Source organism: Peromyscus maniculatus, chromosome 22 (genome assembly GCF_049852395.1).
Source record: "Peromyscus maniculatus bairdii isolate BWxNUB_F1_BW_parent chromosome 22, HU_Pman_BW_mat_3.1, whole genome shotgun sequence".
In the NCBI taxonomy this organism is placed as follows: domain Eukaryota; kingdom Metazoa; phylum Chordata; class Mammalia; order Rodentia; family Cricetidae; genus Peromyscus; species Peromyscus maniculatus.
The window spans coordinates 47,596,584-47,623,419 of record NC_134873.1 but is presented as its reverse complement, the minus strand read 5'-3'; the positions used below and the strand labels follow the sequence as shown (position 1 = coordinate 47,623,419).

Genomic DNA, 26,836 nt, shown 5'->3' with positions numbered 1-26,836 from the left:
TGAACGGAAGTGCGCCGCCGGAAGGAGGAAGCGAGTTGCGGGCCGCGCGCGCGTGTCCCGCCAGCAATGTCGGCGGACCAGCAACCTTTGGAGTTCCATGCCAAGCGGCACTGGCGTCCCAAAGAGGTGACAGGAGATCCGGAGGAGGAGGACGAGGAGGAGAGCGACGAGACCAAGAATGGCTTCTCCCTGGAGGAGGTGTTACGCCTCGGAGGCACCAAGGTAACGGCCGCAGGCGCCGGACAAGGGGGCGCTGCGCCCGGCCGCCGGGAGTGTGGGACCCGCAGCCCGGCCTCCGACCTGTCCCGAGCGCCTCCCACGCTCTTAGCCGCTCTTGGGTGGAATAAAAATATTCGGATGGCACGTTTTCTCCTGGGTTTATGCTCCCTTAAGATGTAGGCGAGCTTGTTATTAGGGTGGCGCAACCGTCAACGCCCATCAGGTCGGAGAAAACTAACTTAACTGGTCCCTACCTCGTGGGCATCTGTTTTGAACGCTAGTGTGTGTCAAATCTGAATCTGCTGGGTTAAAAGATAAATGCCTTGTAGGTTGGATTGAAGTTGCCAAAAGGGACCTGCAGGTTTACCTTAGCCCTTTATGAAAGTGCCTTTTCCTACCTACACGACCTCATAAAGTGCTTATTTATTTACTTACTTGCTTCTTATGGGAAGGGGGTGCTGTATGTTGGTACACGTGTGTGGAAGTCAGAGGACAACTTGGTGGAGTCGGTTTCTCTCCTTTACATGGGTTCCGGAGATCGAACCCAGATCGCCAGGCTTGCTTGGCAAGGGCTTGACCCGCTGAGCCACCCCCTGAGCCACCCCCTGCCCATTCATATAAACTTTTATCTTTGCTCACCTGATACTTTACAAATGCATATGTCGTTGCGATTTTCACTGGATTTCTGGGGCTGTCAGCTTGAGCATCTTTTCATACCTTGAAGAAGTTTCTTTGAGAACCTTCTTTTCCCTTTAGGGTACATAATCCTTGGCACATTTTCTCATTGGATATCTGTAACTTTCTCAGGCAATAGTGTAATAATTCAGATGTGATATGAAGTTCTTCCTGAAGTTCTGGGTTCGTAATACAGTTCTAACTTTTTTTATGTCTGTGCAGCAAGATTATCTCATGCTGGCTACTTTGGATGAAAATGAGGAGGTGGTGGACGGAGGCAAAAAAGGAACAATTGACGACCTTCAGCAAGGCGAATTGGAGGCATTCATTCAAAATCTTAATTTGGCCAAATACGCAAAGTCTTTAATTGAAGAGGATGAACCAGATAAAAAAGAAAATGCTAACAAAAAAGAAGAAAAAATATTGAAGGTAGAAAGTAAAAAACAAAAAGCAACAGAAAGTAAAACTGCATCAGAAAAAAAGGTGAAAAATAAGAGTGTACCAGAACAGCATTCAGATAGCAGTACCATCCCCAAAACAAAGAAAAATAAACAACCCGATGTGTTCGAGTTTCTTGAGAGACCAACGCTGTTATTCAAGCCTGGAGGCAAGTGGTATGACATGGAGTACAGCAACGAATATTCCTTGGAACCTCAGGCTCGGGATGTAGTGTCTGAATACAAAGCCCTGGCTCAGAAGCTTTATGAGCATGAAGTCAGCTTATTCAAAAATAAGACAAATAACCAAAAGGGAGGTTCTTCCACCTGGATGAAGGCAATTGTGTCGTCGGGGACACTGGGTGACAGGCTAGCAGCCATGATCCTTCTGATCCAGGATGACGCTGTTCACACGCTCCAGTTTGTAGAAACCCTCTTGAACCTGGTGAAGAAGAAGGGCAGCAAGCAGCAGTGCCTCATGGCTTTGGATACGTTCAAGGAGTTACTCATCACAGACCTTCTGCCGGACAGCCGGAAGCTCCGCGTCTTCAGCCAGCACCCTTTCCACCAACTGGAAGAGCTGTCCAGCGGCAACAGGGACTCGAGAGACAGAAGACTCATACTGTGGTATTATGAACACCAGCTGAAGCACCTAGTGGCAGAGTTCGTGCAGGTCCTCGAAGCGCTAAGTCACGATTCCTTGGTAGCCACCAAAACCCGAGCCCTGGTAGCTGCTCACGAGCTTCTCTGTGATAAGCCCGAGGAGGAAAAGGCTCTTCTCGTGCAGGTGGTCAATAAGCTGGGAGATCCTCAGAACAGAATCGCCACAAAAGCTTCCCACCTGTTGGAGGTGTTGCTGCGGAAGCATCCCAATATGAAAGGGGTCGTGTGTGGAGAAATAGAAAGGCTGCTCTTCCGCTCAAATATCAGCTCCAAAGCTCAGTATTATGCAATTTGCTTTTTAAACCAGATGGTCCTCTCCCATGAAGAAAGCGAGTTGGCTAACAAATTAATAACTCTTTATTTTTGTTTCTTTCGGACTTGTATCAAGAAAAAAGACATTGAATCAAAAATGCTCAGCGCCATTTTAACAGGAGTGAACAGAGCGTATCCTTATTCCCAGATAGGCGACGACAAAGTGAGGGAGCAGGTGGACACTTTATTCAAAGTGCTGCATGTTGTAAATTTTAATACTAGTGTGCAGGCTTTGATGCTGCTTTTCCAAGTGATGAATTCTCAACAGACAATATCTGACCGGTATTATACAGCATTATACAGGTAAGTGCATGGCGTTTTAGTGAATGAATGTGGCAAAAAACCTTGCTCTGCTGTAACACATGCCGTATAGGCAACAGGAAGAGTGTGTGTGTACACACATGTATCTCACATAGGCACCCCTCAGAAACTGAGTGTTCACCAACTGAGCAAATGACATCCTGACGCGTATTTTCAAAATTACCTTTGCTTCCTTCATTTTCAGTCTTTTGGGATCGCAAGGAACTAGAACAGAGGTGTGATTAAAATTCCCTTTCCCCTCCTGTTCTTCTTACTGTTCGTAATTCATTCAGCATGTGTTTTGAACGCTTCATCTGCCATGTTCTAGATGTGTAAGATGTGGCACTGTGAACAGAAATCCCAGCTGGAGTCCCTTACTAGATGCATGCTGGAGAGTGGGTGTTATGGAGGTTCAGATTTCGGGGGGTTTGGTTTGGTTAGGCTTTTTTAGATTTTGTTTGGTGGATCATGTAACTGTCCTGTAATTCATTGAGGCAGGTATTTCTAACACTGTAAGCACCTTGGAACTGCCTTATATATGCCAGTGAGCTATGTTGAAGAACTTACCTGTCCTTCCTTTTCTTTTCCTTTTTCTTTATTTCTTTTTTATTTTTTGAGACAGGTTCTCACTGTGTACCTTGCCTGCTCTGGAATTCATAGAGATCCACCTGCCTCTGCCTCCTGAGTGCTAGGATTAAAGGCGTGTTCTACCACACGTGGCCTCTAATTTGTTTTTTATAGTTGCACATATGTATCTAACTTATGAAGGAAAATGTAAAGTAGTGGTTAATAGTTTAGACTTAAGCCACACTTACCAGGATTTAAAGCTCAGCCAGTAGTTTACCGTGTAAGATTGGGCAAATTGTTTAATTCTCAGTAAAAATCCTCTTGGTAACTTGATTAATCTCTTTTTTTTTTTTTTTAATTTTATTAGTTAAGTGCAGAGCTGTGCACCTATCTTGTGGCCTGTTACTCAGCTAAGAAAGCGTTCCCAAAATTACAGCTAGTGAATGACAGAGCCGGAACCTTAGAGAAGAGCTTTTGGGCCAGTGAAATGGCGCAGTGTGATAGAGGGACTTGCCAACAGTCCTGCCAACTTGAGTTCAGTCCCCGAGACCCACATGGTGGAAAGAGAAAAGCAGCTCCCAGGTTGTCCTCTGACCTCCACAGGCGTACACACACAAAATAAAGCTTTATATGGAATAGTTAATGAAGGCTTAGTCCCTGAGTGATCGGACCCATCACTTAGGAAGACTGTGTGGAAGCCTGGGCAGAGCAATCCCAGTTCCGTTGGACCTTGGGAGAAAAGGCAGGAAACCTTAGAAGTCAGAGTTTAGGAAACTGAAAAGTGTAAACATAAGGCTGAGGGAATACCAGAAGAACGGATTGTAGGTACTTGTGGACATGCAGAGAACAGTCTGGGCAGTGTGTGGATGGGGTGTGTGGATGGGATGCTTGTGTTCCGTTGGATCACGTTCTCTTAAGGACTCCAGTGTCCGCTCTCACTCTTGTAGGAGGTCTTCACTGCAGCCATAGGGAAGGCTGCCTCTGGTCATCTAGAGAGCAGAGTCAGCAAAGACAGAAACTCAGACTCTCTTACCTGCTGCTTTATAGGTGTCGGTTTGTGTGGTTTTGTTAGCCGTTCACTGTGTAGCCCTGGCTGGCCTTGAATTTACTGTGGAATTCAGGCTGGCCTTAGAATTCCGTGAGAGCTGCCTGCCTCTGCCTTCCAGGAACTGATTAAAAGCAGATTGAATGGGTGTCAGATTTTATTATTTGGCTTCTGTGTAGCCTTTCGGTGAGGCTCTATGTCTATATAAAAACTACACTGTTAGGTTATACCCTATTGTTATAGATTATAATTTATAATTATAAATTATAAAACGCTATTGTTTTATAAAACAATTAGAAGAGAAAAAAGTCACAAAAAATGGTTCTTATATGATGACTTCTTTACTTTTGTGTTCTTCCTCTTGGGATCATTGATTCACATTTTATCTGAGAAGGCAGAAATAGTATCTTTTTTTTTTTTTAAGATTTATTTATTTATTATGTATACAGTGTTCTGCCTGCGTGCCAGAAGAGGGCGCCAGATCTCAATATAGATGGTTGTAAGCCACCATGTGGTTGCTGGGAATTGAACTCAAGACCTCCGGAAGTACAGTCAGTGCTCTTAACCTCTGAGCCATCTCTCCAGCCCAGTATCTTATTCTAACATATGCAAGAAATTTATCCCTAACAAAGATGAGATTGTTATAATGGGTTGTGAGTCTCTAAACTATGACCCCTGGATGTGAAGATGATCTTATGGATGAACATCTGACCTTGGTTTCTTGTTACAGAAAGATGTTGGATCCAGGGTTGATGACATGTTCGAAGCATGCGATGTTTCTTAACCTTGTCTACAAATCTCTGAAAGCGGACGTCATGTTGCGCCGGGTGAAGGCTTTTGTGAAGCGGTTACTTCAGATCACTTGCACACAGATGCCACCATTCATCTGTGGAGCATTGTATCTTGTGTCGGAGATCCTTAAAGCAAAACCAGATTTAAGAAGCCAACTAGACGATCATCCGGTATGGTTTTCCCTGCCTCCTGACCCTAGTGGGTGCCAGCGCGTGGGGCGGTTTTTCTTTGCTTTACTGACAGTAACTTAATTTCTCTGGAGCGTTAAAGTGTGAGTTCTGGAGTTGGACAGAGCTAGATTTCACCGCTTGGTGTATGGCTAGCTAGGTGGGCAGGGCACTACAGTAGAAATCGCAGTCACATGAGGTAGTTATGGGTGGTGATAGAGTGAGTAGACCTTTTCAGTCTGTTTCCTCAGTTATGAGATGGAAATAAACAGTAATAACACCTGCCCCTGGATTTACAACACAGCAAATGTTTGAGGGCTCAGTTCTAAAATCTCTTATGTTCAGAAAGAAAGAATATAGTCTTCCTTTTCACTGTGAGTAGCGTTAGGCACCTTGGTTTTGCTTGATCAGTATTTTCACTTTTTACCAGAATTGCAGTGAGTGAGTCTTCTCTGCATCACTTAAGTGAATACCGACTCCCATTGGTTAACAGTCCTTGATCTGTTTTCGTTAGGATTCGGATGAAGAAAACTTTGTTGACGTGGGTGATGACAGTGACGTAGAAAAGTTCACTGATGCAGACAAAGAAACAGAGGTAGATGCGGTGAAGGAAGTCGGGGCGGAAGACACTGGGACTGTGAGCGGCACAGGAGCCGAGAAACCGAAGGCTGCTTCCTGGGTGCACTTTGACAACCTGAAGGGTGAGGGCTCTGACTTGGGCCTTGAGCTTTCAAACGAAGGAAGAGGTTTCCTCTTTCATCTGAGAGAGAGAGAGAGGGGGGGGGGGAGGGAGAGAGGGAGAGAGAGAGAGAGAGAGAGAGAGAGAGAGAGAGAGAGAGAGAGAGTGTGTGAGAGAGAGAGAGTGTGTGTGTGTGTGAGAGAGGGAGTGTGTGTGTGTGAGAGAGAGAGGGTGTGTGTGTGAGAGAGAGTGTGTGTGTGAGAGAGTATGTGAGAGAGTATGTGTGTGTGTGTGTGTGTGTGTATGTCAGTGCTGAGGGTGGAACCCGTAGCCTTTGTGTGTGCTGAGCAAGCATTATATGACTGAACTACATTTACAGCCATAAGACTAAAGTTTTAATGGTAGGGAATCACAGATTATTAACAAAACTACATGTCTTGGAAATCAAAGCAGATGCCTTGTAGACCTGTGAAACACCATGAGAAAACAATGAAATGCTAGCTGCACTGTGAGTCATTTCTTTCGGTTATAAACAGGAGTTTATGCCTCATTGAGACACTTTTGTCAGAGCACATGCAGACACCCAAGTGTGGCACACATGAAGTTTGATTCTGAATGGAACTATCTTTGATCCTGTCTCTGTGACCCTTCTCAGTTTTTGTGTGACCACCGAATTCACTCTTTGCAGTTTCTTAAAGCAAGCTTTTGTTTTCAATGTTTTATTTTATGTGTCTTTGTGTTTAGTCTATATACATGTGTCTATGCACACATGCCTGGTGGCCAGGAAGTGAGAAGAGAGCATTAGATCCCTTGTACTGGAGTTACAGGCAGTTGTGAGCCACCGTGTGGATGCTGGGAATTGAACCCAGGTCCTCTGGAAGTGCAGCCAGTGCTCTTAACTGCTGAGCCACTTCTCAAGCCCCTTAAAGCAAGTTTTTAAGATAGAAGACTTTCTGGGAAATAAAACCCTTAAATGACTTCTGTCTACACACACACCAGAGGGAGAGAAGTCTGTTTGTGAGTAGAACATTAGAGCCAAGAGAAAGCTCAGGGATGAATTCTTTCTGTCTGAGGCCAGAAGGAAAAAAGAACACTAGCCTTGGACTAAGGAAGGCAGTGCTAGACCCATTTCTGCACATTGCTTTTCTGACTCACGGCTGAAGTAATTCAGCTTTCAATTTCCATGCCGGATATATTAATGAGAATGCTGGTAGTTGTCAGGAAGGTTCTTAAAAGGATTTACCTATCCGGAGCACAAATTGTCATCCTTTAGGAGGATGGCGAGCATGTGTTAGGGCTGCACAGTTAATAGTATATTTAAAAAACCTTGCTTAAAATGTTAATTCTGGGGCCAGTTAGGTAACTCACAAGGAAAGAGGAAGGCATTTGCTCCTGAGCCTCAGGGCCCGAGTTCAATTCCTGGGACCCACGTTTTGGACTGGAAGGAGACCTGGCTCCTGGAAATTGTTCTCTGATCTCCGCATGCAGCAATGTGGCACTTGCACACTCACACCCACACGTACACACTTAATAAGTAAAAGTGGAATGAAAAGGGGATTTTTAGTCTTATTTCTGCAAACATGCAGATCTGTTTCAAGAACAAAGTTCCTGAATGTAATTTAATAGTGAGGATTTGGAAAACTACCACTCCAAAATACACTAGACTTACTCCTTTAGGTTTCTTGTTCCCATCTTACCATTTGTGATTTGTTTTCTTAGCACTTTCTCTGGGTGCCTGAAAACTACCAGAGAGATTGATCATTCTGCACTAAGACCAGTATGTTGCAAAGATTTTTTCAGGAAAAAAATGTAAAGAGTAGACATCAAGATAAATTGTTCAAGGGAATCTGCATTTTTAATCTGGTATTGGATTACTGAACTACTAGCAATTGTGAAGATGGTCTGTGAGAACGTAGGGTGTGATAGTTTGAAGTGTCTTCTTCAGTTAGGAATAAAGCATTTCAAAAATATCCTGTCCTTAGGTGGAAAGCAGTTAAAGACATACGATCCATTCAGTAGAAATCCTTTGTTCTGTGGAGCTGAAAATACAAGTCTTTGGGAGCTCAGAAAGGTAAAAGAATTTCATCTACGTTTTAATTTGTTAGTGGCACATAATCTTCCTTTCATGGCTTATAAAACATTGAAATTTTACTTGTAAATGATGAAGTTAATATGAAATTACACATGGGCAAAATATAGTGTGGTGTGTTTATTTTACAGAAACTTGTGCATGTAAATAAAAATACCATGCCTGGCTTACAAATAAGAGTGTAGATTGTTGCATGTAGTTCTCTATAATGTGTGCTGCAGTTGTATGAGAATAGAAATCTTTTACTAAGTTGTTCTGTAAATGAAGAAGAGGAATTAGGTTTCTAATAGCCTTCTTGTGATCAAAAGACTAAGTTTCTTCCTATGTACTTAATTCTTGCAATGTGACCACAGATCCTCACACCACTCCACTGAATCTCCAAGATCACACACAGCTAATGGCCTGGTAGTACCAGGGTATCATTTTCTTGGTAATTGTGCTCACTGTAGCACAGATGATATAAAAAGAAAATGCGGTGAACTGCTAATGCCCTGCTACAGTTAAAGATGGTGACACCTAGCTGTGTTTGTAGCCATTAAATTCTGTTAGAGTCTTCTCTGCTTGTACTTGTAGAATAAATAAGGGAAGGGGAAGCCAGTATCCCCTGCAATGGTAAAGCAAGTATTGCTTTCATTGTCTTGACCTTAAATACATGCCAGTGTTCTCTGTGTATATGGCGAGTGTACATACCCATTCCTGCTGTGCACCAAAGTGTGAGGGTCAAACTGCCTCAAGGTAGAACTTGGTTAGCTGTTCCTGTCCCATACAGCTGCTTCCTGATAGAGTGACTGGCATGCTGTTTACTCTGAGACACATTTGCTTGTAAATAAAGTAGTGGATTCTTTTGCTTCAGGCAAAACAACTAATAATATTTGTTGTCAGTGACAGAATTTACTCTCAAAAGGATGATGACCATTGGGCTCTCGTAAGCAGTGTCTTTGTACAGAGGGGTCAGACCTCTGTACAAAGTTTGCTGATAAAATTAGTGATCACACCAACAGTGCAATTTGGAAAAACTGCCCAACTCATCCAGTGTTTTTTAAATGACCAATGTACAGTGTTGCATATTCACTTGTAGGTAAGGTCTACATTCTTGGTAGACCAGTTAACTCTTAAGTAACAGATGCCTAAGGCCAATTGGTGTGGTTGATTCTACCCTGCAGTTAATTTCCCTTTCCGTATACCATCACAGAAGAAAATCCCCATGTAGGTGAAAGACTTGTTAAATCCTTAAATCCTTTTTTCAACCACAGATCTGTTTGAGGCTAGATTCTCTTTGTATATGTTCAAATAGTATGGAATACAGGAAAAGATTTAAAAATGCATTATGTTCTACTCACCAAACACAAAAATATTAATTAACTAATATTTGCAAAATGTTTTAATGCTTCTTAATTTGTAATTTTTTGTTCTGAAAAAATACTTATTTTTCATGAACATGTTTACATAAATATCTAGTGGGTACATATTTATTATTTTCATTTTATGCAGATGAGTATTTTGCTTCCATGTATGTAAGTCTACCCACATGCATGCCTAGTTCCCAAGGAGGCCAGAGAGGGTGTCAGATCTCCTGGAATTGGAGTTATAGGCAATTACGAACCACCATGTGGGTGCTGGGACCTGAACCCAGGACCTCTGCAAATGCATCAGGTGCTCTGAACTGCTGAGCCATCTCTCCAGCCTCTGGATTTATTAATTTAAATGAACTATAAGCATTTAAAATGTTCCTGCTGTAATTTCTAATAAATAAATTTCAAAATATCCCACTTATGTGGAAGCTCTTATATCACAGATTTTTTCAGTGTACATGTGGCTTGGAAACCAAAATGTTTGAGGATCATTTTCTTATGTATTAGCTCTCAAGTTTTCTCAGATAACCTGTAATTTTGCTAAAAATTGACCTTAGAAATAATGACATTCACATTTTTCTTCTATAGTTATCTGAGCATTTCCACCCTTCTGTGGCCCTTTTTGCAAAGACTATCCTTGAGGTGAGTCTAGAACACTCTTAAGAATATGTAAGTATTGTGGTTTTTGATCATCAGTAGTTGATGGCACAGTTTTCCGACATGTAGAAGCTGTATTTGCTGCCGTTGTTGAGGACCAGTGACCTGTCTCATACAGAGAACAAATAATCCTTCTCCAGAATGATGGAAATACGGCACATCAGCACACAGCAGCTGCTTATTAGAGCCGGCTCTTTGGGGGAAGGTGGCGCTCGTCTCCACTCCTGGGATTACTTTTTCCCAGAATGGTTACATAGTCTCCGTATAAATACTGCCTATGAAATTACCAGTGCATAATAAAGCGTGCGTGTTTGTGTGTTTAGTTTGTTAGCGTGGTACACTTGAGAAGACTATTTGAAGGGTGTTCATTGTTCACGTGTGCCTCAGATGCAGTGTAACAGCAGCTTATGTTTTTATGAAATCCATAAATCCTCCACCATTTTCCCACCTTTCAGGGCAATTTTATTCAGTATTCAGGCGACCCGCTGCAGGATTTCACACTCATGAGATTCTTGGATAGATTTGTTTACCGAAATCCAAAGCTCCACAAAGGCAAAGGTATGTGGCTTCCAGTTAGTAACTTTGGTTTCCGTTGCTGGGGTTTCGTGAGTGAATGAACAGACAACTGCATTAGACTCTCATGATTTACCTTTCAGAAAACACCGACAGTGTTGTGATGCAGCCCAAGAGGAAACACTGTATAACGGATGTCCGTAATCTCGCTGGTAAGCATGGAGTCTGCGCAGTTGAAACCAAAGGATAGCAAAAGACAGTGCTGCACAAATTATATTCTTGACCTATTCTATCCTAATAAAAAGAAGACCCTGTCTCAAAAACAAAACAAGAAGTGGGGTTAGGGTGGCAACTTCAGAAGAACTCTGAGGGCTCAGTGGTGAGCTCAGTGGTTAAGAGCACGCGCTGCGCTGGGAAAGGAAGGACCCAGGTTGGTCCTCAGCACCCACACTAGGTGTCTCACAACCACCTGGGACACCTGTGGCTGCTGCAGTCACCTGCAATCACATGCCCGTGCCCATACATCCAAATAAAAGTAAATCTCTTAAAATAGTTTTTCTTTCTCTTGAAACATGTGTCTTGAGTGCAGTTGGAGAACAGTGAGAGAACCTGTTCCTCCACGGTGCCTGTGTCCTGCCTGTTCTCTACAGACAGCCCAGAGTCTGGGGGTGGAGACTCGTCCACACACGCCTCTGCCCTGCTGGACCCCTCTCCTCCACTGTCTTGTTTAAGATTTCAGAACTGCCAGTGCGTTAGATAGAGTGTGAGCGCTTGAGTGGCACAGGGGAATGGTCATAATAAAATGCTCCATTTCTGCAGTGAATAGTAAAGAGTTCCTTGCGAAAGAAGAAAGCCAGATCCCAGTGGATGAAGTTTTTTTCTACAGGTAAGATACTTAATACAGTATCCTTGGGGGGCTATTTAAATGTTTATATTTGATACAGCGCTTTATTGATATTGAACTGTTTTGAAAAGATCAGGGCATTTGTCCATTTCTTTTTTGAAGGAAATTTAAATTATTAACTCTGCTGCTCCTCGAAATTTTAGTGAAATTGGTCAGCTTGAGGATTTTAATAATGTAGTATGTAAATTTTAGTTTCTGAATCTGACTTTGTGGAACTTTAGGCTTTTGTTTGGAAACTGTATGTTGTCCAAAGTGGCCTCCAACTTGGGATCCTCCTGCCTCCACCTCCCATGTGCTACCACACCTGAATTCTTTTTCTGATTAGGTAGTGATTCTTTCCGTCTTTATTTGTGTTGGTTTCCTATAGTAGTAACTGGAATAATTTGTCTAGGCTGTGACCCCTCAAGCAGAGCCAGAGAAGGTCATTGTGAAGCTGTAGTGCTCGAAAATTACTACTAATGCTATTAGTGCCTCGTTGACTACTTAATTCAATTTAATTTAAATTGCTTTAAAAAGAACTTATTGTGAATAATTTTGTGGGTTCATGCCGTCTGGAAAGTGGGAAGTTTCACTGTGACTTTGGGTGAACTGGTAAGTTGTTATGATCTGAGGCCATATAGAACCACTATGTTCTCATCCTTAAATAATTAGTGATGAGGTTGGACCAGCCTTTTCCTGTGCAATTCTTTTATTATTTGTGGGTTGTGAGGGATCAAATTCAGGGCCTTGTTCATGCTAGGCAACATTCTGCAAACACCTTTAGCCCTCGCTGCCACATTAAGATGAGTTTGAAGAATGAACTTATAATTATGCAGATATGTAATGTGCATTTTACTTTAGGTATTATAAGAAAGTTGCTGTTGTTAAAGAGAAACAGAAACGCAATGCAGGTGAAGATAGTATAGAAGATGTTGATGATGAAGAATTTGAAAATATGATTGGTAATTTGTTTTTCTTGACTCAATTTGTAAAATTATTAATAGAATGTAGAACATTAGTGGTAAAAGTGGACTTCGTTTTTAGAAATCACTGCTCTGCAGATTATAGTGGAAGATTGAGAAATAACATGTAGTAACTTGCTCATATCTGTTCTAGAAGAATTCATTATTATGCTTTGAACAATGTGGGAGAAAATTCTATTTGCAAGAGTGTTTCATTCCTAAGACCAAGTCTCTGATGAGGCAGAGACTGTTTATTGCTCATAATCTCCTCGTACTTCTGTCAGTGGCAGTGTTCTGCCTTTTGATGGTTTCCGTCTTCACTATCCATAGAGCTTGGGCCTCTTTAACTGAATGTCATCAGATGAACAGTACATGAAATGGAAGGGCTTAGTTTGATGTCACTGTCACAGCCTACACTTAGTAAACAATAAAGCTTTTATTGTTTTCGAGATTTCATTGAGCTCATAGGTCTGTATAAGTCACACCAGCAGTAGTCCTAATGACATCATTCTGCTGTGGTGAAATCCTGATTCTGCGTTACAGTTGTCCGGGTATAATGTGTATCGCTCTTGTCCTCTGCTATCTCTTACAATTTTGTATCATTCTCGGGCAGACACACTGGAAGATGATAACTGCTTCACGCCTGGGAAGGATGATATTGACTTTGCCAGGTAAAACTCAACCTTCTCTTTCCTGTTTTCCCGGTATTTCCCAAATTATTGTTCATCAGAACAGGAGACCAGAGAAATCATGTGATCTTAGTCTCCTGAACACACTTTAGAAAACACTGCCTTCCTTTACAAGTTTTGAAGTTTGTGTGTTTGTTTCCAGCAATATGAAGAAAACAAAAGGAGCTAAGGAGAACTTGGAAGATTCAGAGAGTAGTGACGATGAGCTTGGGGACCTGGATGATGACGAAGTTTCTCTAGGAAGTATGAATGATGAAGACTTTGAAATTGATGAAGATGGAGGAACATTCATGGATGTGTCAGATGACGAAAATGAAGATGTTCCAGGTACACATTTAAAATAAATAACCGCCAGGCATGGTGGCGCACGCCTTTAATCCCAGCATGTGGGAGGTGGAGGCAGGCGGATCTCTTTGAGTTCGAGGCCAGCCTGGTCTACAGAGAGAGATCCAGGACAGCCAGGACTACACAGAGAAACCCTGTCTCAAAAAACCAAAAATAAGTAAAATAAAAATAAACCACAAAGTACATAGCTTTCTTGGTAATTCCTAGACTAGTTTTTAAATACAGGTTTCTATATCTAAAGTAAAACACACGTCAGTGTTGGGTTTTAATTGTAATCAACAGCGTTTCTCTAAGTTTCATTTGAGCCGCTCGTTAACATTAGTAGAAGGGCCGGTGCTGTGGACCGGTAGTAGAGTGCTTCCTAGAGTGGGTGGGGTCCTGTTTGGAGCCTCAGCACTACCAGAGAAGAAGAGAGGGTGATGAGCTGTTTACCCAGGAAGTCACTAGTCATAGTCCTCCAGCACAGGGAAGAGAATGTAAACTGCAGGTGACGCGGGAGCCACCACGGTTGTCTGCGCTGTCTCCTGCCCCTCGTCCTTTCACGTACCTCTAGTTACACCTGCTTTGCATCTTGCTTCTTCTGGCGCTCAGCAGCAGGTGCTTCTTATTTACACAGGTGTTGAAGTATTTGGTCTTGTTAATGGTCATTGAGTAAATGACGTTCTTGCAAACTAAACCAGGGACTCTCAGAGACTGGAGCGTCCTGTACCCTCCAGGCCCATTCTGTTGGGATTGGAGGACTATGAACCCACATGGAACAGACACACCAGCCTTACTGTTGCACTAGACTAGAGCATACACTGAATTGGTGTTTTCCAGGCTTGTTTTTAAAATGACTCAACAGTAAACTTTTTTTGGATAACAGAATTTGATGAAGTCAGCTCCAAAGCCAGTACTAAGAAAAGCAAGAGAAAGGGTGAAGACAGTTTTGACTTTGCTGGGTCGTTTCAAGGTAAGAAAATGCATTTCATCTCTTCAGACCATAGCAGCTGCCATATAAGAAGTATTATTGGTCACTATTTTGGGAAATACATGTTTAAAAGTTGGTTTGATACCATTTAGAAGTTTTTTGTTTTTTTTTTCTCAAAGTATCAGTCTTCAGGTACCTTCTGTTTGAGACAAGGGTCTCTCATAGGCTTGGAATTTTATCACGTAGGCCAGGCTAACTGCTCCATGAGATCCTAGGCCCCCACCTGTCTCTCTTCCTGTCTCACCATCACTGAGATTACAGCCACTGCACTAGGTTTTTACAAGGGTTCTGGAGATCTGGACCCTGACTCACACTTGTAAGGCTAGTGTGCCGATTAAACCATCTAAACCCCAGCTAAGAAAGGTAGATAATGGGGTTTTTTAACGTGAAAAGATATTTCTCACATGCATCCTTAGTTTTGTCCAAGTTCCTTCCTCTCACATTTACGGGTCTCTAGATGATCTTTTCAGTCATGTTTATAGAGTCCAATTACATGTGAACTCGTAACCATTTTACCACTTTCTTCAAATATTAATAGATTGAAAACTATAGGTGAGTTTTTAATAGACATTTTATTTTCACAAATATTAAACATTAAGTTTATTGATAACACAAACATACTTCAGTCAGCTTTTTCAAGCCCAAAGAATAAGACCTGAATTACAATTTATATTTTGCTTCACATACTACAAACTCCATCCATGTTGATGTGGAATTTTAATCCTGATTGATACTGTTGGTTTCTTGTGTAGATAAATTCTGAACAGCAACAAAATCTGAAAAATAGGGATGCACTTTGAATAACCTAGACACATTTTTTTTTCTTTTTTTAAGGACCAAAGAAAAAAAAGAAAAGTTTCGATGACTCCAGCCTGTTTGTCTCTGCTGAGGAGGTAACACTAAGCTAATCCACTGTCTTAAGAGAGCAGCTGTTTACATTCTTGTCAAGTTTTCTGATAAACTTCCTCACCCTTCCTTGCTTTTGTTTTTTCTTTTAAGTTTGGCCATCTGTTGGATGAAAACATGGGATCCAAGTTTGATAATACCGGCATGAACGCCATGGCTAACAGAGATAATGCAAGTAAGTAAGCTGCTTTTTCCTGTCGTGAGGTCTTGTGTAGCCCAGGCTTCCTTAAACTTCCTATGTAGCCCAGGCTGGCCTTGAGGTCTTGATCTTCCGCCTCCCAAGCAGAAGGATTACAAATGTGTGCTACCCGGTTGTCTTAAATTTGTCAGTCAAGTTTTTTAAATAACATTTCCCTGTAGATGTCCTTAAATGGCAGAAAACTTGCTTGTCACATAGGAAGACGTTTAACCACACAAACAAACTACAAACTCAAACGGGTTTTTTTCTTGAAGAGTTGGTCTGTTTTATTCTGACTTGTCTAAAGGTTTGCTCTTATATGATTGAAGATCTTTTTCATCATTTCTAATGTTCCTAGTTTCTGTTCTTACATTTGTAAAATACTCAGAAAATATAGGAGAGAACGCACAGTGGGTTTTCACGGTGGGTGGGAAACCACAGGCCATGCGCCCCCAAGTTGAGTTGCACTCAGGACTTTCTGTGGGAGGCCAGTCTACAGTGGCATGGACTCATCTTTCTTTTCCCCTTAAAGGTTTCAAACAGCTGAAGTGGGAAGCTGAGCGTGATGATTGGCTGCACAACAGAGACGTGAAAAGTATCATCAAGAAGAAGAAAAATTTCAAGAAGAAGATGAAAATCCCTCAAAAACCCAGACGGCAAAGGAAATGAGAGCTTCCGAGTGAATTAAGATTCTACTCACCCTTAGTTTTTGCTCTCCAACCACTTCTCTTGATCGCCCTCTCTAACTCCATATATTCCAGACTGTTCAATGCATTTGTAGTAAACTATAGAAACAAAATGCTGTCATTTATGAAATCGTGCAGAGGTTGAACTTACATCGAAACATTCCTTCCGTACTGCTACGTGAGAAAAAGGACAGCAGGCCCCATGTTCACGTGCGAGCTCCTAACACTGAGGAGCTGACCACTGATGTTCGGGACCTGGGGGGCTAGGCTAGGCAGGTGTGGTGTCGTCTTGTTCAACAGCTAACTGTGGGGAGGTAGACATTAGCTCTTTCCACGGAGAAACAGTGTGCCTGAGGAAAGTCTGTTCTAGTGGTCACCTAAGCCATGGTGTGTCCATCACCGCCTTCGCTCTCATTCCAGAGTCTATAGTCTTAACCACTGAAAGAATTGAGGCTCCTGCGTGGGGGTGAGGGGGGTGCGTAACTCAGTGGTAGATCATCTGTAAAGCCTAGGGTTTGATCAACGGAAGAATTAAACCAAGAGCTAACTGTTCTCATCTAAGTAACTAGGTGAGTCCTCGGTGTGTGCTCTCAAACCGATAACAAAGTCATTGAGTCCAAAATTGTAAAAGTACCACAAAGTTTACAGAATATTTTGCACTTGAATTTTTACTTGAAGAAAAACATACCTTCCAAAGCGAAGGGAAATGTCTTGCTCATTGTTTGCCTGAAATCTGGTATTAAAAAAAAAAATTGTATTAATATATTAAGCCACAATTTACATTAGTGCTATTAGAATTTTGGATTAAGATCCCTTTGCTAATCCAAGAACTAAATCTTACAGGATAGGATGTGAATTACATTAATCTTAAAATACAGCCTTTAAAGATTATGGACATGCAGTAGCACCCTGGAACAGTGTCCTAATGAAGTACCCTGAGGAAGACAAGTGACCAGCTTTAAAGAGAAGTCACCGCCCCAGGGCTGCTCCCTGCTTCAGTTGGAGAAGGAAGTCACAGATAGGAATTACTAATCTTAAAAACTGAGGGCTGTGATGTAATAAAATTTAACCAACCATTGCACTGTATTCAGCAACAGCAGGGGTAATGATCTCAGTGCCTGGTGCTAATGCTGAGAACGCTGTGGCCTGAGGTGGGGCTGAGCTCACGGTGGTGTTAGCTCTTCCCAGGAATACCAAACAGAAGTATAATGCAGGCCGAGCTGCTCCATCAGTTCGATTCTGCAAGGCCGTTCAGTTCTGAGCCAGAAGAGGAACACTTGCTCTACTCCCCCAGGAAAGCCCAGGCTCCCAGTCTGCAAGTCAGGTGTGAGCCACCCACTCCACAATAACAACCACCTTCCTCTCCCCCACCCCACCCATAAAAAGGTCTAATAGCTTCAATCTGAAGAAACATTTTGCCCAGGAATGCAATTAGCATTTAGTACAAACCCAACTGGGGAAAAAAAAAAAAAAAAAAAAAAAAAAAAAAACGTTAACTGCTGAACTGTGTTTACCTTGGCTGGAGTTCATCTTTCTAAACAAAACATAAGCTCCAAAAACCCCCACAAGTTCAGCTGCCAGAACGCCTTTGAAGATCTTCCTAGCCAGCGGTTCCATGGTCCGAGCCATCCTAAAATTAACAACACGCATGAGCTGTCGGAACTTCCATGGCCACATCGCTAAAGGCCTCCATTCCCAGTTCAGTGCTTTTAGTATGAACCCCAAAAGTTACCAGTATTTGCTTTAGACGTTCCTACATACAGGCTCCAATCTCCGTGCCTTCGGAGTGTGATAAAACAAGGACCCGTGACAGGATAAAGCGTAGAAATTCTGAGGAGACTTAACACCTTTTTGCAAAGCAAAAATGGAGGAACTAAGGCTTTTTAGTGTCTGATACAGAATGGGGAAGCCGGTTAGACGAACTTCTTAGCTGACCTAGGAATTAAAAGACGACCTAATTATAGGAACCGCATTGAAGGCCCTTTTGGAAACTGCCCTACAAGAGGAAGGATATTTTCTAAGTGGTGCCACAGTTCATGCCCTTCGTAGATGAATGTGAAACCAGACAATCTGGTCTCTTCTGAGTATTGGAACACTTCAACTGCACTTTTTTTTTTTTTTTTTCTTTTTTTGGTTTTTCGAGGCAGGGTTTCTCTCTGTAGCTTTGTGCCTTTCCTGGAACTCGATTTGGAGACCAGGCTGGCCTCAAACTCACAAAGATCCGCCTGCCTCTGCCTCCCGAGTGCTGGGATTAAAGGCGTGCGCCACCACCGCCCGGCTCCAGTTTTTATACAAGACCCTAGCCCATGAGGTGGTCGCTGACTGGGTGGTGCCCCAGTAAATGGCAAAACTACAGTGACAGAAATCCTCCCTCCCCGTGTGGAAAAATGAATCGAGAAAGGGGTGTTAGTGTTGAGCTTTTAACATGAGTCCCGAGTTCAGTTTCCAACACTCAGGGGGAGGTGTCTTTGAGGAAAGGTTATATAGCAAATAAGAATTTGAGTTGCAGGCTAGAGAGATGGCTCAGAGGTTAAAAGCATTGGCTACTCTTCCAGAGGTTCTGAGTTCAATTCCCAGCACCCACATGGTGGCTCATAATCATCTGTAGTGAGATCTGATGTCCTCTTCTAAATAAATAAATAATCTTAAAAAATTATTTTAAAAAAATTTTGACTTGCTGAGTATATGAAAGGTAGTCCAGTTTTCACTCTGCTTCCCTATAACCTCAAATCAAAAGAAGAACCACTAATCTTCTGATCTCATTCTGATATTTTCCCACTGCTCTGTCCTCAATGCTGTTGTATAATGTTCATGGTCAGCCAATCCCTCCATCTGCCTTCACCTCCCTTTCAAGGTACCTAAGCGTGAAGGTAATTAAATACTGTCAGGATTAGCCTTGGACTATGTTACCAAGTGTCCCTCCTCCAATGTTACTTTTTCATTTTAATAATGGGATCACTAGGGCACCACAAGACTTAAACTTTATTGCTCTCATTTTAAAAACGAAGCAAATAAACTCACTTAGGGCAGGAAGGACAGCTGTCTTTCTCTATTCCCAGTCCTCTGCATCACTGACAGTCATATTCAGCACCAAGTTCTGAGGGCTGTTTTTAAGATTCCAGGGCTGGGGCAAGGAGAGACAGACACATCTGCCTGCAGCCTATCCCATAGATTAATCTGAGCAAAATCTTTGTTTGGTTTTTGGAAGAGAGCGATGCTAAAGTTTCAAGCAGTTCAAATAGCCGGTGGCCCACGCCTTTAAGCCCAGCACTCGGGAGGCAGAGCCAGGCGGATCTCAATGAGTTCGAGGCCAGCATGGGCTACAGAGTGAGTTCCAGGCCAGCGAAAGCTACAAAGAGAAACTCTGTCTCAAAAAAACAAACAAACAAAAACAAAAAAACAGATGGACATGTTACATTCCAAGGCCCTGCACTTCGGGAGGGTTCTACTTAATAATAAAGCCCGTTAGTCACTAGGGGCACACCTGTCCAGACAAGGTCCCAGGGAGACCAAAGACCATGCGGCCTTCTTGCACAAGCTGAAACGCAGGTGAAGCTGCCCTACGTGTCCTCCATAGTTGACCAGGAGTAACGGACGCTGGCCGGATGCAGGTGATGCAGCCCTGCACGTTCTCCTCCAGGGTGGACCCGGGGTAAGGGAAGCCAGCCAGGCGCAGTTGCTGCAGCCCTGCGCGTCCTCCAGTGGGGGGACCCAGGGTAAGGGAACCCGGCTGGGTGCAGGTGAAACTGCCCTGCGCATCCTCTAGGGGGCGACCCGGGGTAAGGCAACCCGGCTGGGTGCAGATGAAACTGCCCTGCGTGTCCTCCAGCGGGGGACTCGGGGTAAGGGAACCCGGCCGGGCGCAGGTGATGCAGCCCTGCGCGACCTCCGGCGGGGGACCCGGGGTAAGGCAACCCGGCTGGGTGCAGATGAAACTGCCCTGCGTGTCCTCCAGGGTAGATCGCGGGGAAGGGAAGGCGGCCGAGCGCCTGTGATGCAGCCCTGCGCGTCCTCCTGGGTAGATCCCGGGGTAAGGGAAGCCGGTCCGCCGGGCGGCGCTGCGACCTGGGGCTGCTGCCCGGGATGGATCCAACAGCGAGCGCCCGGCTTTACCCGGGGTGCAGGTCCCAGCAGGCGCCGCGGCGATCGGGGACCCGGAAACGCTCGCGCCTGCCCCGCGCCCCCGTGCCAGCGGGACAGTCTCGTTCGGGTGCTCTCCCCTGACCCAAGAATGTCACAAGACCCCACGCGCCCCACGCTGGGGACCCGACGGCGCTGAACACACAGCCAGGTCCTTACCTGAGGCCTGCTCACCCCGACGGCGCACGCGCACGGCCGCCGCGCCCCGCCCCCAGCTCTAGCCCCGCCCCGCCTCGGTTCTAGCCCCGCCCCGCCTCGGTTCTAGCCCCGCCCCACCCCAGCTCTAGCCCCGCCCCACAGAGGATCCTGACCCGGCTACACTCCTTGACTCTGGCTTAGCAGCCCTGGGAAGCTGATAACTTTACAGACAAGGTTATCCTGCCCTCGGGCACACTCGAATAAAAGAAAGAATTCACATCTGAACCCAGGCCACCGCCTCCCACTCCTGCACACTCTAAACCCAAAGTGTATCGCAGGAACAGCAACAACCCACCCCCTGGGACCGGCCAGAAATGTGGGACCCTGAATCAGGACCTGCCCTTCGGCCAGATCCCTAGACAATCCCTTTGCAGGATAAAGTTGAGAAGCGCTGCCCCTAGGTACTGCCCAATAGGCAAGAAGAGGACTGACCCAAGGGAAGGAGAGAGAAGAGAAAGAGAAGAGAAATGCCCATGAGGGACCACGTGCAGGACAAAGTCTGGAACGCCAAACTACATCTGCTTTCATGAAAATGTGCTCTTAGGCCAGGCTGTCCATCCTAGGAAGCAATGAATGCGGCCCAACAAAATCCTCAGTGTAAAACATGGTGAGAACTTTCACGATGTTTTTTTTTTTTTTTTTTTTTTAACTTAATTGCTAGGTTCTGGAGTGTAAACTTGGTAGATGACAATGTCATGTCGCAATGATACACAAAATAAGCATGTGTGTGTGTTCTGGTGGATGCTCCACCTCAGCTCCCCCCCCCCCCCAGCATCCATATACCCAAAGAGTCTGGAATGTTCTGGAGGAAACTTCACCTCAACCCTCTCCCACATCTCTCTTTCCTCAAACCCTGCCTTATCTCAGAAAGCCTGCCAAACACAGCTCTGCCCCCACCCCCCAGAGGGTATTTAAGGTCCACAAGCCCAAGACTTCCCCTCATGGTTCCCTCTCATGGCTTCTCTTCTCCTGGGGCCATCCTGGAATGCTCTGCTCAGATTAAACCTGGACCTACTAATTCAACCTGATCTGACTTATTACAATCGGTGGTGGCATTACTACCAAGGGATTTAAACTTTTCAGTGATCTCAGTATTTGTACACATGTGTGACTTCAGTGTCTCTGAATGTCCAGGGTGCTATCTTCCAAGCACACAGTTGCTTTGGCATCATCTAGCGTGACCTGTGCTTAAAGTGAAATGCAATTATCAATGATGTTTTATTGCACCTGATAGGTGTGTGAGCAAGAACTCCTGGAAAGAAGCTGTGTCAGCAGAGGTTGGTAGGTTAGAACTGAAGTACTGAGGAGAGACTGGAGTAATCTCTCCAAAGGTTAATTACCTTGTCTTGAACTAGCTTTAGCCCCTTATCTGAAATAACATCCTGTGACTAATATATAGAGAACTTTGGATTCTATTAACTTAGTGGACCCCTAACTTCCACCAGCCTGAAAGCAAAGAATGTCGTCAGATAACATCTAGGGACTGAAGAAAAGTTTCTCTCATCTTGTAACCACCTCTCTGGTGTACCCACCAAATGTATTTTAAGCTTGCCTTGATTCATGACTTTCTTTGTTCTGTAAAACTATGAAACTGCTTCCACGTTCGAACATAGACTTGGGGGTAACCTAAATCTGTGTTCACAGGCCATTCAGCATTGCTCCAGAATAAATTATCTCTTATTCCCTTTAAGATGAGGTGTGTGTGTGTGTGTGTGTGTGTGTGTGTGTGTGTGTGTGTGTGTTGTTAGCGGTTTAAATTATTTAGAAGACAGGTAAATATTCCTTTTTAAGATTTATTTATTTGTTATGTATGCAGTGTTCTGCCTGCATGTATCCCTACCCACCAGAAGAGGGCACCAGATCTCATTACAGATGTTTGTGAGCCACCATGTGGTTATTGGGAATTAAACTCAGCACCTCTGGAAGAGCAGCCAGTGATCTTAACCTCTGAGCCATCTTTCCACTCCTAGGTAGTATTCTTAATTAATTTTTAAGTACCCCCATACCTCAGAGACACCTCATTCATCACCCATAGTGCCTTAATCAGCTCTTTCCTCTCTACATAGACGTCTGAAATGTAGATGAATCCAAACTTTGCTTTCTTTTTCTTTTTTTTTTGCCAACTTTCATAATAAAAGTAAATATAGTCCTTTAGCCATTATTATTGCGACCTAGTCTCTTTAGTGTGGGAAAGCACTCTGCAGGTTACCAAAAGAGAAACATGGACACCAATGCAGCCACAAAAACCTTTGACCTACAATCTGTCCTACCTACAAGATGTGCCGGGGCAATTGAGGTGCATAACTTGTGGGAGTAAGCAACCAACATTTGATTTAACTTAAGACCCACTCCACAAGAGGGAAACCATGACTTGGATGACCAGGAACCAGAGAATGGATACCCCAGAGACCTAGAGTCAAACCAAACATGATTGGTCAAAAAAAAATCAATGAAATGATTCATAATGATATTATTCTATACTTATAGATCACTGCCTTGTCCCGTAGTCATTAGAGAGGCTTCCTTAAGTAGCAGATAGAAGGGGATGCATACGAGCCAGTCATTATGTGGAGAGGGAAATCTAAATTGGTGGTCTCTATCGGGTTCCTCCTCTCAGCGATCGGGGAACCTCAGGGAAGAGAGGGAGGAAAGATTGTGGCAGGCAGAGGTGATGGAGGACACCAGGAGAAGTGGTCCACTGAGTCAGCTCAGCAGGGCTCACATGGACTCACAGAGACTAAAGCAGCAAGCATGGAGGCCTGTGGGAGTGTGCACCGAGTCCTCTGCATGGGTGTTGTGACTGTTAGCTCGGTGTTCCTGTGGAACTCCTAACAGTGGGGGCAGGCATCTCCTTGACTCTGTTGCCTGCTCTTGGGTCCCTTTTCCTCCTGTTGGGTTGCCTTGTCCAGCCTTGGTGTGAAGGCTTTTGCACTGTCTTATTGTGTTTTGTTTCGTTGTGTTTGGTTGCTGTCTCTTGGAGGTCTGCTCTTTTCTGGAAAGAGACATGGGGGGAATGGATCCAGGGGAGGGAGGAGGTGAGGAGGAGAGGGAGCTGGGAGGGTGGAGGGAAAGGAAACCGTGATCGGGATGTATTGTATGAGAGAAGAACCTATTTTCAATTTTTTAAAAGTAAATATAGTCCCTTAGCTGCTATTATTGTTATTGTTAATATTATTGATTGTGATGGAGAGATGTTTTTGTGGTTAAGAGCACCTCCAGCTGGCAGGTAGTGGTGGTGCATGCCTTTAGTCACAGCACTTGGGAGGCAGAGGCAGGCAGATCTCTGAATTGAATTCCCAAACAACCAGGGCTATTATACACAGAAACCTTGTCCTTTTTTTTTTTTTTTTTTTTTTTGTGGTTTTTCGAGACAGGGGTTCTCTATGTAGTATTTGTGTCTGTCCTGGATCTCACTCTGTAGACCAGGCTGGCCTTGAACTCACAGAGATGCTCCCAAGTGCTGGGATTAAGGGCGTGTGCCGCTGCCTAACGAGAAACCCTGTCTTAAAAAAGAGTGCCGCCAGCTCTTCCAGAGGGTTGGAATTTGGTTCTAGGCACCTGCATAAGGATTCTCACAATCACCTGTAACTCTAGCTCCAGGAGATCTGTAGCTCTCTTCTGGCCACTGCAGACACCTGCATTCACACATACACTCATGCACACACACATACACACACACACACACACACACACACACACACACACACACACACACTTCATGTAATAGTAAATAAAAAATAAGGATTATTTTCATTTGTGTGTGTGTGTGTGTGTGTGTGTGTGTGTGTGTGTGTAAGTGTGTGTGTGTATGTAAGTGTCCAGTGGCCAGTACCCACGGAGGCCAAACATAGGTACTGGGAACTGAACTTGTATCCTCCAGAAGAGCAGCAATCACTCTTAACCATTGAGCCACCTCTCCAGCTCCCATTATTATTTTAAACTCCAGCGTGGCTTCTACAATATCTCAAAAGAAAACAACCTAAACAAAAATTATGAAGGAAGATTGTTCCGTGAAAAGAAGAAAAGCTTCCTGCTTCATTTGTAGAGAACGTGTTACGATTTCCAAGGTGACCATTGGAAAAGGCATCGTGCATCAACGCATGCTCCCACATTCAGTGTGTGTCGAGGACAATGGCATGAGGACCAAGAGCATCACTGGAAACAGTCTGCTTTCTCAACAAGAAATGTTTTTAAAAGTTATGACTCAGATTCTATAGTAAAAATCTAATAGTGTAATGACATATAGCGAAAAACCACTTCCTCACAATGATTTCTTGAGCAATGTTTGCAGAATGCTGCAAATACACACCCTGAGAGAGGGGGATGATATTTCTAAAACCTGTTTGTCTCCCTAGAATACGGCCAGACAAGTTAAAGAAATTGGAAAATCTATCCGAGGAAGTCTGAAGAATAGAGATGCTGGTTTTAAATTTAATCTTTGGCAATGGACAACATTGCTGATGCTACAAGTGTGGTTTGTGGTGGTTTGAATAAGAATGGCCCCCATAAACCAGGCTGCACTCCAGAGGCAGAGCCAGGCAGATCTCTGTGAGTTCGAAGCCAGCCTGGTCTACAGAGAGAGATCCAGGACAGGCACCAAAGCTACACAGAGAAACCCTGTCTGGGGGGCGCGGGGAGGGGAATGGCCTCCATAGGCTCATATATTTGTATGCTTAGTCATCAGGGAGTGGAATTGTCTGAAAGGACTACAAGGATTCAGAGGTGTGCCCTTGCTGGAGAAAGTGTGTCACGGGGGGTGGGATTTGAGGTTTCAAAAGCCTACACCAGGCCCAGTCTCTTTCTGTCTACCTATGGATCAGGATGTGGAACTCTCGGCTGCTTCCCCAACACCATGTCCGTCTGTGTGCCACCATGCTCCCCGCCATGATAATAATGGACTAAGTTCTGAAACTGTAAACCAGCCCCCAATTAAATGCTCTCTTTGATAAGAGTTGCTTTGGTCATGGTGTCTCTTCAGTGACTAAGACATGGCTCAACTTGCCATTTTTATTAGTGGCCTTGATGAAAAAATGCAATGTCATTCAAAAAATAGCTTATTTGGTATCCTTAAAAGGCACAACTAAATCAAGAACCTTACATGAAGCAGTAAAACATATATATTTTAAGATTTATTTATTATTATGTATACAGTGTTCTGTCTGCATGTATCCCTGCAGGCTAGAAGAGGGCACCAGATCTCATTACAGATGGTTTTGACCACCATGTGGTTGCTGGGAATTTAATTCAGGACCTCTGGAAAAGAAGGCAGTGTTCTTAACCTCTGAGCCATCTCTCCAGCCCCCAGTAAGACATATATTAAACCCATTTTCTTTGTCCATTGTCAACATTTATTATAGCTGACTCCCCATTAATGGGAGGTAAAAGAGAAAGACACATTTGTAAACATTAATAGAAGGCGATGCAAATGCCACTCTGAATTCACATTTAATGAAGTCTCATTAGGCAGCACATCAAGAAATTGTATGTAGAAAGGCATTACAAATGTATGCTATGCAGATCATCAAAACCATGGGTTTTATACGGGATGGGGAATTAAAATCATTACCAATCCAGGGAATTCTTTTAAATCATTGATGCTGACCAGAGCGACATCATTTACTTTTCAGAACTAAGATAACTAAGTTAAAACCAAATGATAAACAGTATTTATTACTTGAGACATATTATCAAGTTGTTTATGGTCTCAAAATGGAATTTATGCCAGAACTTGATGATGGAAGCTACCATGCAGATATAGTATTCTTAGTGAATTTCACCCATCATTTAAATGGGTTATATTGTCTTTAAAGTAAAGCCCAACTTATTAATACAATGTTTCAAGTCATAACAAGATTTCAAATGGTAGTGCCATTATGGTGCCTTCAAATTAAGGCAAACAATTTTGTGCCTTTTGACACATTGACTTAACATGGCCTTTGGGAACTGCAGAAATTATGTAGCTTATTTATTTCATAGAAGAATTTGAGGGGCTGGAGAGAAGGCTAAGCAGTTTAGAAGTACTCGTTTTTCTTGTGGAGGACCTGGGTTCAATTCCCAGCATCCACATGGTAGCTCACAACCATCTGTAACTCTATTTCCAGGTGACCCTGTGCTCTCTTCTGACCCCCAAGGGCACCAAGCACACACGAGGTGCACATGGACCCAGGCTGTCAAAGCATTCACACACATAAAATAAAATAAATCCAAAAAGGTCAAGAATGTGAAGCAGATTTCAAGATTCCCAGGAAAATAATATTTTGGTCAATTTCCGACTCTATTTTCAGTCAATGTAGATATGCTAGATCTGCAGGCAGACATCCAACTTAATGAAAAATTTGATTGTTGCTTGCCTAGATTTTTACAGGTCTTGTCTTCCAAGAAACAAGGATCTCTCACTTCCTAGTCACACCGC

General features: G+C 43.6%; 2 protein-coding genes across 4 annotated transcripts; one reads left to right on the top strand and one right to left on the bottom strand.

Annotated features, from left to right (window-relative positions):
* The first annotated feature begins 2 nt into the window (after nt 1-2).
* Nucleotides 3-16,199, top strand: Cebpz (CCAAT enhancer binding protein zeta). Its single transcript, XM_006988336.4, has 16 exons — nt 3-222; nt 1,117-2,609; nt 4,949-5,180; nt 5,692-5,878; nt 7,839-7,927; nt 9,886-9,939; nt 10,410-10,512; nt 10,611-10,679; nt 11,287-11,353; nt 12,212-12,312; nt 12,926-12,983; nt 13,144-13,328; nt 14,212-14,298; nt 15,151-15,209; nt 15,316-15,397; nt 15,933-16,199. Exons 1-16 carry the CDS (start codon nt 67-69, stop codon nt 16,067-16,069), a joined length of 3,159 nt encoding a protein of 1,052 aa, XP_006988398.1. The 5' UTR covers nt 3-66; the 3' UTR covers nt 16,070-16,199.
* Cebpzos (CEBPZ opposite strand) lies at nt 14,870-20,469 on the bottom strand. 3 transcript variants are annotated; one of them, XM_076559606.1, is made up of 5 exons: nt 20,386-20,469; nt 17,601-17,716; nt 16,775-16,819; nt 16,101-16,185; nt 14,870-15,973 (listed from the first exon to the last, which is right to left on the bottom strand). In XM_076559606.1, the coding sequence occupies exons 2-4, from the start codon at nt 17,713-17,715 to the stop codon at nt 16,103-16,105; spliced, it is 243 nt and encodes an 80-aa protein (XP_076415721.1). In that variant the 5' UTR covers nt 17,716; nt 20,386-20,469; the 3' UTR covers nt 14,870-15,973; nt 16,101-16,102. The 3 variants fall into 3 exon arrangements, with proteins under 3 accessions (XP_076415721.1, XP_076415720.1, XP_042123521.1); XM_076559605.1 differs by having other exon boundaries at nt 14,870-15,092; XM_042267587.2 differs by lacking the exon at nt 20,386-20,469 and adding an exon at nt 17,932-18,021 and having other exon boundaries at nt 14,870-15,092.
* Nucleotides 20,470-26,836: the final 6,367 nt, after the last annotated feature.